This window comes from Cebus imitator, unplaced genomic scaffold (genome assembly GCF_001604975.1).
Source record: "Cebus imitator isolate Cc_AM_T3 unplaced genomic scaffold, Cebus_imitator-1.0 Scaffold92, whole genome shotgun sequence".
Taxonomy (NCBI): domain Eukaryota; kingdom Metazoa; phylum Chordata; class Mammalia; order Primates; family Cebidae; genus Cebus; species Cebus imitator.
In genome coordinates, this window is record NW_016107407.1 from 13,133,964 (window position 1) to 13,145,604 (window position 11,641).

Below are 11,641 nucleotides of genomic sequence, written 5' to 3' on the forward strand. Positions count from 1 at the left end.
TTTTCCAAACTGCATATGATCAAATTATAACACCAATCTGAACACTATTAAGTATTTTATTACTTTGCTTAGTACTATTTGATAAGTATGAAATTACCTATGAAGTGAAAAACTTAGTACTACAAAGTACAATGGCAACAAAATACCTAAGAGGAAATTCAGCATTCCAATAATATCTGAGGTGGTTTTAACCCAGATAAACTAATTTCTGTCATTATCAACATGGTCATCAAAGAAAAACAGCCCTAATGAAGAAAAACTACTTTTATTTTCTCAGATTAAAAGATTCGTAAGACAAGCTGTGCAGGCATGAAGGAAAGAAAGGAAAGCTATAAAATGGAATAAAAATTACATTTTCCTATTCAACAGGTCAAAGAAATTGCTGCAAGGAAACAAAATAGGCCCAAGGAAGTATTTTAAAAAAAATGAAATCACCAGCAATCTTAGCCAGACACTAGGCAAAAATGAATGGGGTAATCTTGGGTATTATGAAGTTTTAAATGATGCAACAAAGCTATGCACTGTTAGGAAATAATGATGACAGAGATGAATCCAGAAAATTTAAAAAAAATGGGTAGCTCCTTTTGCACTTAAAAAAAAAAAAAAAGAGAGTCCAAGAAGGAAAGCTGAAAACAGAGTTAGATTGGAAACACCATGGCATAGGGGCTGTATGGGTTATCATTTACCTCCTCCAGGAGAGAGCAGCAGAAGCAATTTCCCTTTAAAGCAAAAGATACACACACTGCAACTAACCAACACCCATAAATCCAATCACATATTCCCCAAGGTCAACACCACACTGGATAGGAAAAATGAAAAGGACAATTATAATGCTGTTTTTATTTAAAATTTTATTGAAACTCTCTTTCGCCCCTTTACCGCTTCCTAAGTGAAAATGTATTTAAAGTCTGAGCCTGATGGTATTATCTTCAAATTATTCCTTAAATCCCTGAATATGTGGCTTTTGAAACTTGGGAAAGTGAAGCTAGGACAAGGGTCCATTTTACATGCCTGCTTCTTTGTTTATTCATGAGCAGAGCTAGACTAAGAAACCTTTCAATGAGAGGGAGAGCATGTCTGCAGGAGTATAACTCTTTATTCTGAATTCTACCGTCACTGGCCCCATGAAAGGCAAGGAACACGTTAGATAGGGTGGGGAAGGGAGTTTGGACAACTTGTGATAAAGAGGAGTAAATTCTTCCTAAACTCTTGGCAAAACCTAACAGGTTACCCGTACAGTCTGTGTCTTAAGTTAACATACTTAAGCAACTAGCATCAGAGTCTCCTTCAAGTGCCCTATGTATCTGTCATCAGTTTCCTCTTTGAAAGATTTCTCTTCTCTATCCTACTATATAGTTAGCAAGACCAGTTTTCCTTGCTTATGCCTATGAGAAATTGGCAAGAATAATTTAGGGTTTTGGAACACCATCTCTTATCTGTATCTCATTGGAGGTGTCTGCATTTACGAGTGTGTGTGGTTTTTAACAGAATAATAAATGCCTTAAAGCCCTTTAACGTGTTTTTAAAATCTACCTTTAGAGCAAATCCTACGCACTTGAATGACCATGAATAGTTCCTCATTCAAGCTACTAATATTTAAAGTATTATATAAATTTAGAAAATATTATCTAAAGGTATTTCCCATTAAATACATCTAGAATATACTTAGTTCAAATATTTAGAAAGATTTAACTACTGTTACTCATAACTACTCTGCTGTGAATTTGAGTATCAGACTACAACTTTGCTTAGTTAATAAGTGGTTGATAGCTGTCCACCCTCTGCAGAAGAGTATCTGAATATCCAGGGGAATAATACCTGAAAAAAGAAAATACTCTATTAAACGCTTGTGAAATGATCAGCACATAGTAGATACATAAGATTCAATATAGGGGATTTATCTTAAATAATCCTGTGAGTGAAACCTCAAATACACTCTGAATGACTATGTTCCAGTGATGCTTTGTGCATAAAGTTAGAGGCTATCCCGGAAAAGAATATGAATTCATAAAACTGTGCTACAGAAGTAACAAAACATTTAAGGGATATAAATGTAATGGCGAAGGGGGCATTTTCCAAACAAGAATCTTCAATCCAGTGGCAATATTTTATTACAGAGACTTCATTTTAATCATATCAAGTGGCTAATGTTGCTTTAAGGATCATAGCTAATAGATTATTTTTTCATAAGTTAGACTACACAGTCTACTGTTACTAATAAACTCCTGTATTCTGACTGCCTTAGAGATCATTTTCAGCATAGGTTTTAGCCAGATCTAGTCACCCAGGAAAACAAAAATTTCTGGGAGTATAACCCACATTGAAAAACTACTTAATAAATGGGTTACAAATACTTGTGTCATACAAACCTAGGAAATTAATCATTTTTACTATTAATAGTTACCGTATACAAGACTTAGTATAAAAGTATTAAATATGTTGATCAACACATTGTGAGATACTTAGTATGTCATGGAAATAATTTACATGGAGAGAAATGAATGTCAAAATTTAGCAGGCATTCTAGAATAAATAGATTTTTTAAATCTATGGAAATATATTTCAGAAATTCTCAAAACACTCAAAATATTAAGCTTCTGAAGGCATTTTCTCCAGATAAAACCTACTATTAGAGATTTGCTCTATCCTTTGTCCGTTATCTTCATCTACGCTCAGATGCTCGACTTACAAACTCATAATTTCACACTAATTTCTTCCACAATTTAGCAAGTTAAGGTGGACCAAAAAATAATACAACTGTACTTTCTCAGTAGTATGCTTATAGGCATCCATATTTAAACAGATACTTATGTACACATCCAAAAAACTACCTTAAAGAATATTTCTTCTCTAACAGCCTCTTACTCTGGAAAAAATTATCTTTCAACAGTGGGTTTCTTTGAAGTATTCTTAGACTAAGAAATTCACAACTGTTTCTTCTCTGAGTTAGTCAAAAATTTTAAAGCAGGCTTTACCTTCCTAGGCCTTCAAATGTATCAGACAACAGATATGAAGAATGCAAAAGGTAGATTCTTAACTATCTCTAAAATTTTAACCTTTTTTATTCAAATACTAATAAATTTTATACTATTTTAATGTAGTAAATATTTAATTTACCACATATATTAATATTTTACTTATTTAATGATATAGTATTCTTAGTACTGATATAATGATATCATTGATATTAGATTAATAATAATTATTAACACCATGTTAAATATGGGAGCCACCAGCTACATGTGGACTGAATGGGAACCACCAGCTACTGAGGACTAGAAAAATGGCTAGTATGGGCAGGGCGCAGTGGCTCATGCCTGTAATCCCAGCACTTTGGGAGGCCAAGGAGGGTGGATCACCTGAGTTCGAGACCAGCCTGACCAACATGGTGAAGCCCTGTCTCTACTAAAAATACAAAATTAACCAGGCATGGTGGTGCGTGACTGTAATCCCAGCTACTCAGGAGGCTGAGGCAGGAGAATTGCTTGAACCTGGGAGGTGGGGGTTGCAGTGAGCTGAGATCGCGCCATTGCACTCCAGCCTGGGCAACAAGAGCAAAACTCTGTCTCAAAAAAATAAAATAAATTTTTAAAAAAGAAAGAAAAATGGCTAGTATGTCTGTATTTAGATTATATAAAATTTGCAGTTGAAAGAATAGAGTAGGCTGGGTGCGGTGGCTCACACCTGTAATCCCAGCATTTTGGGAGTCGGAGGCGGGTGGATCACAAGGTCAGGAGTTTGAGACCAGCCTGACAAATATGCTGAAACACCGTCTCTACTAAAAATACAAAAAAAAATTAGCCGGGCATGGTGCTGGGCGCCTGTAGTCCCAGCTACTTGGGAGGCTGAGGCAGGAGAATCACTTGAACCCGGGAGGCGGAGGTTGCAGTGAGCCGAGTTCACGCCACTTCACTCCAGCCTAGGTGACAGAGTGAGGCTCTGTTTAAAAAAAAAAAAAAAATAGACTCACAAGTTGTTCCAAACATATCTAAAAGTTTTCTAACAACGGAATCAAGTGTCAGGTTTTTTAAATTTTAAATTCAATATTAAAAATTCAGTTTCACAGACATACTAGCCATTTTTTCTAGTCCTCAGTAGCCACATATAGCCCTTTGGCTAAGTATTTTCTCATTTAGTTCTAACTATATTAAATAAGTAATTATCTTTAACCACCTTGTATAGATATGGAAACTGTGACTAAAAGGGTTAACTATTATCTTCAAGGTCGCACAGTAAGTAGTTAGAACTGAGAGAAGAATTTAGGTCTGTTTGACACCTAAGCCTGAGCTCTTAGCCATACTCCTCCTGAAAGAACCAACATGAACCTCCAGGTAAGACCAGGAAATTTCTTCCCTCTGGCCAGCAACCACGGCTATGGCTATTCCAACTTACCTCTAAATGGCCTTTAAGAATGTAAATGAATTAACCTTATCCTAGACCCACACAGAATTAGGGTTATTATTATAATGTTATGCTACCAGAAATGTGCTGAATGGCAGACTGTGTGTCCATGTCTCCCTCCCCAAATTAGATGTTGCCCCAAGGTCACTTCCCCACCCCAGCTAAGGCAGAGATTTTGAAAACAAAGGAGTTCAAAAACACCTTATGGCTGTGAAATAAATATTTAGGTTGTAACAGATGAATGTATCCGTTGATACTTTCTTACAAAGGATAACTAGTTCTAAAATGTTGTCATCAAGTGATTCTTGAGAATTATGTAATTGTAAAAATAAAACTACTTTGAGATTATATTTGTCTATTTTCATAGAAAGCCAACATTTCAAATATTTCTATAAAATACCATTTTATACAGCTTAATGCTTTAAAATATAACAGAGGTTTTCCTGCTTGCCCTGTATGGTGAAATTATCAGAAATTTGAAAACATTAGTTAGCTAACCAAAATTCTTTAGTCAATTTAAAAAATGAAATCCCAGCTCACAGAATTGGAGAAGTTAAAAATTTACAATGGCATTTTGACAAAGCACCAGATTAATTTCTAATGTGACAGACTTTGCAGTTTCTCCTGGTGCTCAGTTAAAATATGCCTTCAAAAAAGTGGGAAAGACTTCTATTCAAGAAAGTACCCTACCATTGGTTGATTCTAATAGGTCATTCATTCTGGGTCTCAGGACCCTTTGGTTAGGTTTTTTTTTTTTTTTTTGGGCATCTTTCTATAATTTTGTTTGTAACAAAGTTGCACTGAAAGTTATATTAAACTTGTATAAAACAGCATTCTTCCTGAAGGGACATATATTCCATGTATAAAAATGAATTTTATTTTCTTGATAAAAGATTTTCATATTTCCTTCATTTAATGGTTTTACACATTTTATGTTAAACAAACTTTTAAAATATAAATCTGTGGTCGGGTGCAGTGGCTCAGGCCTGTAATCCCAGCACTTTGGGAGGCCAAGGCAGGAGGATCATGAGGTTAAGAGATCAAGACCTTCCTGGTCAACATGGTGAAACTCCGTCTCTACTAAAAATACAAAAAATTAGCTGGGCATGGTGGCATGAGCCTGTAGTCCCAGCTACTCAGGAGGCTGAGTCAGGAAAATTGCTTGAACCCAGGAGGCGGAGGTTGCAGTGAGCTGAGAGCACACCACTGCATTCCAGTCTGGTGACAGAGTGAGACTCCATCTCAAAATACATATATATATATAAATTTGTATGTTATATGTAGACTAATTATACATGTTATATCACTGCTTTGATGCATCATATATATTAATATTTTTAAAGCTGACTCATTGGAACTCTTTGGTCAAGTAGTTCTCATAAACTTCCTAAAAGTGTACCAACTGGCAACTCTGGAAAGAATTTACTGGATAAAAATAAGTGAAAAGAAAATAAATTTTAATCTTAAAATTGTTTTTGTGCTTTTAAAATTTATGTTACCATATGTATTAAATACCACTGTTACTAAATAGGAAGAATGAACTGAGTTGCAACTTACATAAGTATATGTTATAGCATGTAAGCTTTAGAGATTAGAATTTATATTTTCCAATATTAATCAAAGAAAATAAGAAATAAATGTAGGATTAGAAAAACATAGATAAATGTGCTTTTATTCTGCATGCCTTATGGGCATTCTTAAATTATTTAAATGATTCTATCTTTTCCTGGTTACTTTGCTTTTATTTATTTTGAGCTTACTAAAATAGTTTTCTTTTAGGCTTACAAGGACTGAGGCTTAGGCTGAATGCTCTGCAAATCAACTTCATTTAAAAATGAATTTTATTAATCTTGAAAATAGCATCTTGCTATATTACTCTGAAGTACCTGTATATCATAAACACTATTTGGGTTTTTCTTTTTTTTAAAATTTAGATAGTGACTCTTTTTTGTTACTCAACATCTTTTTTCTACCTGTGATACTCTCATTAATGTAAATGTGAGTTTAAGGCAGAAAAGTTATATGCAGGGAACTATGAAAATCACCATCTATTCTAAATCAGGTAGTCACAATTTAAAAACTGTTTAATTTGTACTCCATATTTGTGTATTCTTTAGTAAAGCATATATTAAATTAGTACAAAAATGTCTTCAATAACATTCCAGTTTGAATTGGAAATGTGCATGTCAGTCAGAGCAATTAATTTGTGGTGCGGGGGGAAGAGAAATAAAGGTATATACTGGCCTCACATCATATTTTGAAGTCCACATTTTGACACAGTGGATATAAAAATCTAGATTTGAGGGAAAGGATTCCCTGTTCAATAAATGGTGTTGGGAAAGCTGGCTAGCCATGTGCAGAAAGCAGAAACTGGACCCCTTCCTGACACCTTACACGAAAATTAACTCCAGATGGATTAAAGACTTAAACATAAGACCTAACACCATAAAAACCCTAGAAGAAAATCTAGGCAAAACCATTCAGAACGTAGGTGTAGGCAAGGACTTCATGACCAAAACACCAAAAGCATTGACAACAAAAGCCAAAATAGACAAATGGGACCTAATCAAACTCCACAGCTTCTGCACAGCAAAAGAAACAATCATTAGAGTGAATCGGCAACCAACAGATTGGGAAAAAATTTTTGCAGTTTACCCATCTGACAAAGGGCTGATATCCAAAATTTACAAAGAACTAAAGCAGATTTACAAGAAAAAAACTAACAAGCCCATTCAAAAGTGGGCAAAGGATATGAACAGACACTTTACAAAAGAAGACATACGCGAGGCCAACAAACATATGAAAAAATGCTCATCATCACTGGTCATAAGAGAAATGCAAATCAAAACTACATTGAGATACCATCTCACGCCGGTAAGAATGGCGAACATTAAAAAATCTGGAGACAGCAGATGCTGGAGAGGATGTGGAGAAGTAGGAACACTTTTGCACTGTTGGTGGGAGTGTAAATTAGTTCAACCATTGTGGAAGACAGTGTGGCGATTCCTCAAGGACATAGAAATAGAAATTCCATTTGACCCAGCAATCCCATTACTGGGTATATATCCAAAGGATTACAAATCGTTCTACTATAAGGACACGTGTACACGAATGTTCATTGCAGCACTGTTTACAATAGCAAGGACCTGGAACCAACCCAAATGCCCATCGACGACAGACTGGATAGGGAAAATGTGGCACATATACACCATGGACTATTATGCAGCCATCAAAAACGATGAGTTTGGGTCCTTTGTGGGGACATAGATGAACCTGGAAACCATCATTCTCAGCAAACTGACAGAGGAGCAGAAGATCAAACACCACATGTTCTCACTCATAGGCGGGTGTTGAACGATGAGAGCACATGGACACAGGGAGGGGAGCACTACACACTGGGGTCAGTTGGGGGGAAATAGGGGAGGGACGGTGGGGGGTGGGGAGCTGGGGAGGGATAGCAGGGGGAGAAATGCCAGATGTAGGTGATGGGGAGGAAGGCAGCAAATCACACTGCCACGTGTGTTCCTATGCAACAATTTTGCATGTTCTTCACATGTACCCCAAAACCTAAAATGCAAAAAATAAATAAATGGGAAAAAAAAAAAAAGAAATAAAAAGGGAATGTTTTTATCTGTGTTTCCAGATTTTATGTATATAATTATGTACATATGTTTTTATATATGTTGATTTATTCCATATATTGTAAACAATGATAGATTAATCATTTCATTTTACTTATATTCTTTAAAAATAACAATAACAAATATAATTAATCATTGCAAAAATGCTGCTTTATAGGAAATACATTTATATTGAATGTATTTTATTTAAAAATATTGAACTCCCCATCTGTATTTATCCATTCTTTCATTCCATTTATTCATCAAATGTAACCTGAGTACCTATTGTGTAGCAGACATATTCTACTATTTCTCAGGACCTTTCCATCCTTAAAAACTTCATGTTTATCTGTGCTGCCTGCACAAGCTGAGAGATTTGAAATGGGGATATTAGGACTTATTCTCATTTAAACTTTATTTCCCACCTTTCAAACAAATCAATTTCTGAAGTTAGAAAATAGAAGATAACCTTTAACTGCCCTTTCAAACGTTTATCATTTTAAAATACTAATATTAATTAATGGAAAGTCTGATTTGCATATATTCTGTAAATATGAGTCATACCTATTCATTTGAATCATGAGATTCCTTTGACTTCAAATTGTTTGAAAATCAAATAATTAAACTGTTAAAAAAAAAATCTAGATTTGAAAACAGAAAAATTACATTCTAATATTGAATATTTCAAAGTCCATTTTCCTCACCTCACTATTTCCTCTGGGTAACAATTGTTAATACTGTTGATGTAATCTTGAAGGAGAGAACCAGGTTCTGCTTTTATCTCTTGAACTTTTTTAAGGCCACCACTTGTTACAAAAAGTCGTCGAGCTTTGCTATCATGTGGCAGCACCTTGAAAAGTGAAGCACAGAAAAACGTCAGCTTTTCTTTTTCATGTTAGATTATTACTATTGAAAAACAATAATGTATGTGAGAAAATGTAAAAGAATTTATACCCAATATACCTATAACATAATGAGCCATATCTGCTGCTGATTTTAAGTGAAACGTGCTCTTTTTAGAATGTTGTAATTTTTATGCCGTAGAGATGTAATAAAGGCAATGAACATGGGCAAAGGCAATGGGGATCCACTCACAGATATAAAATATAAAGCTTACACCATTCAAGGTCTCTCTGCTCTCTGAGAATTTAAAGGCAAGCTCCTTAAAAAGCACAGAGTCTTGTGGGAACCAGCTCCTAAATACCTCTCCAGCCACCTTACCTACCAATTTTCTAAATATTGTTTCAGTAACATCATAGCATGCATGCTGTGCCATCTCTTGGCTTTGCACAAGCTGTTACCACTTCCAAAGATGGCTTTCCACACTCCAGAAAGCTCTCCCCTTAGGCTTGGTTAACTCTTAGTCATCTTTTAAGACTTAGCGCAAGCATTACCTCCTCTAAGAATTCTTCTGTGGAAACCCTTATCCCCTTATCCCAGGATGAGTTGAGTCTTTTTCTTCTGCCAGCATTCTGTCAAACCACTGTCAATGTGGTTACCACATAATACTTAAACACCACACAATATTTTAATTTTAATCAATATTTTAATTATCCATTATATGTCTGTCACAATATCACTGAAGGCAGAAACTATACATGAGTTGATTCATTCATTTCCCTCAGGCCTGGTGCCTAACAGAGGTTCAACAAATGTTTAATGAATGAATATACTGAAAAGTAGGCAGAGAAAGGCGACTGAAATGTTAGAGAGACATTCGAGAAGAAGATCAGAAACATAAAGAATCAATAAATCCAAGAGAAGATTTCTTAAAGCAACCAATCAGAACTAAAAAACAAGTCACTGAATCTGACAGTGAAGAGAAGGTGCTGAAGACTTGAGTAAGGGCAGCTGTGTGTGGAGGGGAAGTTGAAGCCAAGTTACCAGCAGCTGAGGAAAGTGTCCCAAGTAAGGAAGTCAAGGCAAACTTAAAAGTTTCAGAAAGAAAAGAGAGGGAATCAGTAGATCAAGCTAGGATAGAACTAAAGGCTAACGATGTTACAGATTTTGTTCTTAGGATCAAGGAGACTTGAGCATGTTTGAACATTGACAGGAAAAAGCCAGTGAAAATGAAGAAATTCATTATGAGAAAAAAAAAGCTGACCAGACTAGGAAGGTCATGAGAAGGAGGGGGGCTCACAACATAGGAAGTCCTGCCGTCTTCCTTGGTCACTGCTACTATCCCTGTGACAGAAACACCCTTTTTCCCCCACATCTTGTTCCTTCTGCAAGGACCAGCTCTTCTCACTTGTCCTTCCTCCACTGAAGCCCTATCTGAACACTTCAGACTGCATTCACTCATTTCTTCTTTTAAAAAGAGTTTACCTCCAAGTCTAGCATATTGAAACGTTTTCTAATTGTTTCGTCTGCTCTCCTCAGCTAGATTATAAAGTTCCCTGAAGATCAACTTTATCTTAATCTTTTTTGTCTGTTCCCCAATGCTCAACAGAGTTGGGTACACATAGGCATTTAACAAATAATTAAAACCACAAAAAGATCTTACTAATAGAACAATAATACAAATAAGCTGGGCAATAAAAGACTGCACTAGTATGTATTTGTAAAAATGTAATAGTCTATAAATATATTGGTTTTACATATTTCATTTGGCCTGGAGAAATTTTATTACTTTTATTACTATTTCTGTCCCCAGCCACTTTAGTATCTTTTCACTTTCTACCTTGCTTTATCATCTCTTTTTAGCGCTTTGGTATCCTTAGATTAAGAAAATATTCCTGAAGGCACATTTATAAGCATATATGATACAGGTACTGTATTTATTTTATCTTGGGGCTAACTTCCACACATCCCACTGGTTCTACTTATTTTAAACTCTTAATATAGGCTAGTGTTTATTTTCATACCTACTTCAATAAAACCAGAATATCTCACTCGCTAGGCTAAAAGATTACAAAATGAAACTTTCAGAAATAATGTCAATTACCCAGTTCAAGAACAGATGAATCTGTCTGTAGATGATTTACTCAACCCCTTACCCCTTATCCCTCTTAGATGACCAAATTAGCTGGTCACTTTTCTAGCACCCAAAAGTACACAAAAATAAAGAAATGGATCAGTTTCCCTTGCAGTAACTTAGTCTTTGCTCTGCATTATTTGGTTAGTCAGTCTGTCAAGAGGGCATGGCATTATATCTCCCGCATCCCATATAACTAAAAAGGGGAGAAAAGTTTGGCTATTTTCTTGGAAGGAAGGATAAAGGACTAGGTGTTTGATACACACAACAGTATCCTGGGTGGGTGGCTTCAACAATGTGAAACTTCTACTTTCCTGTGGGTCTGGCATTTGAGGGCCAGTCACACTGTTGGAGGTCATGAACAGAGCTGAGAGAACTGGAGGCTGTTAGCAGACTCTTTCAGATGAAGACCTAAAACTAGACAAACTTATCTGTAGGGGCTACTTTAAAAATTATAACAATACATAGTTTTTGTTCATTATTTGTGGAAATAGTATATGAATAGTAGCTTCTCATTTATATAGTATTATAACTGACTATTCAAATGAATTTGCCACTCCCCATTCATTTTTTAAAAAATCTTTTAAATTAGCCTTGATTTAATTTATTTGCATGTTTTCTTTTCTTTTCTTTTTTTTTTTTTTTT

At 35.3% G+C, this 11,641-nt stretch overlaps 1 protein-coding gene across 1 annotated transcript in view; it reads right to left on the reverse strand.

Moving 5' to 3' along the window:
- Positions 1-831: 831 nt before the first annotated feature.
- LOC108309307 (sperm-associated antigen 6-like) overlaps positions 832-11,641 on the reverse strand; it is a 25,401-nt gene continuing 14,591 nt past the window's right edge. The window contains exons 4-5 of the mRNA XM_017535579.1: positions 8,726-8,871; positions 832-1,818 (exon numbers count right to left, since the gene is read on the reverse strand). Of these exons, the coding sequence (XP_017391068.1) occupies positions 1,749-1,818; positions 8,726-8,871 (216 nt within the window). The 3' untranslated portion in view covers positions 832-1,748. The remainder of the gene's footprint in view (positions 1,819-8,725; positions 8,872-11,641) is intronic.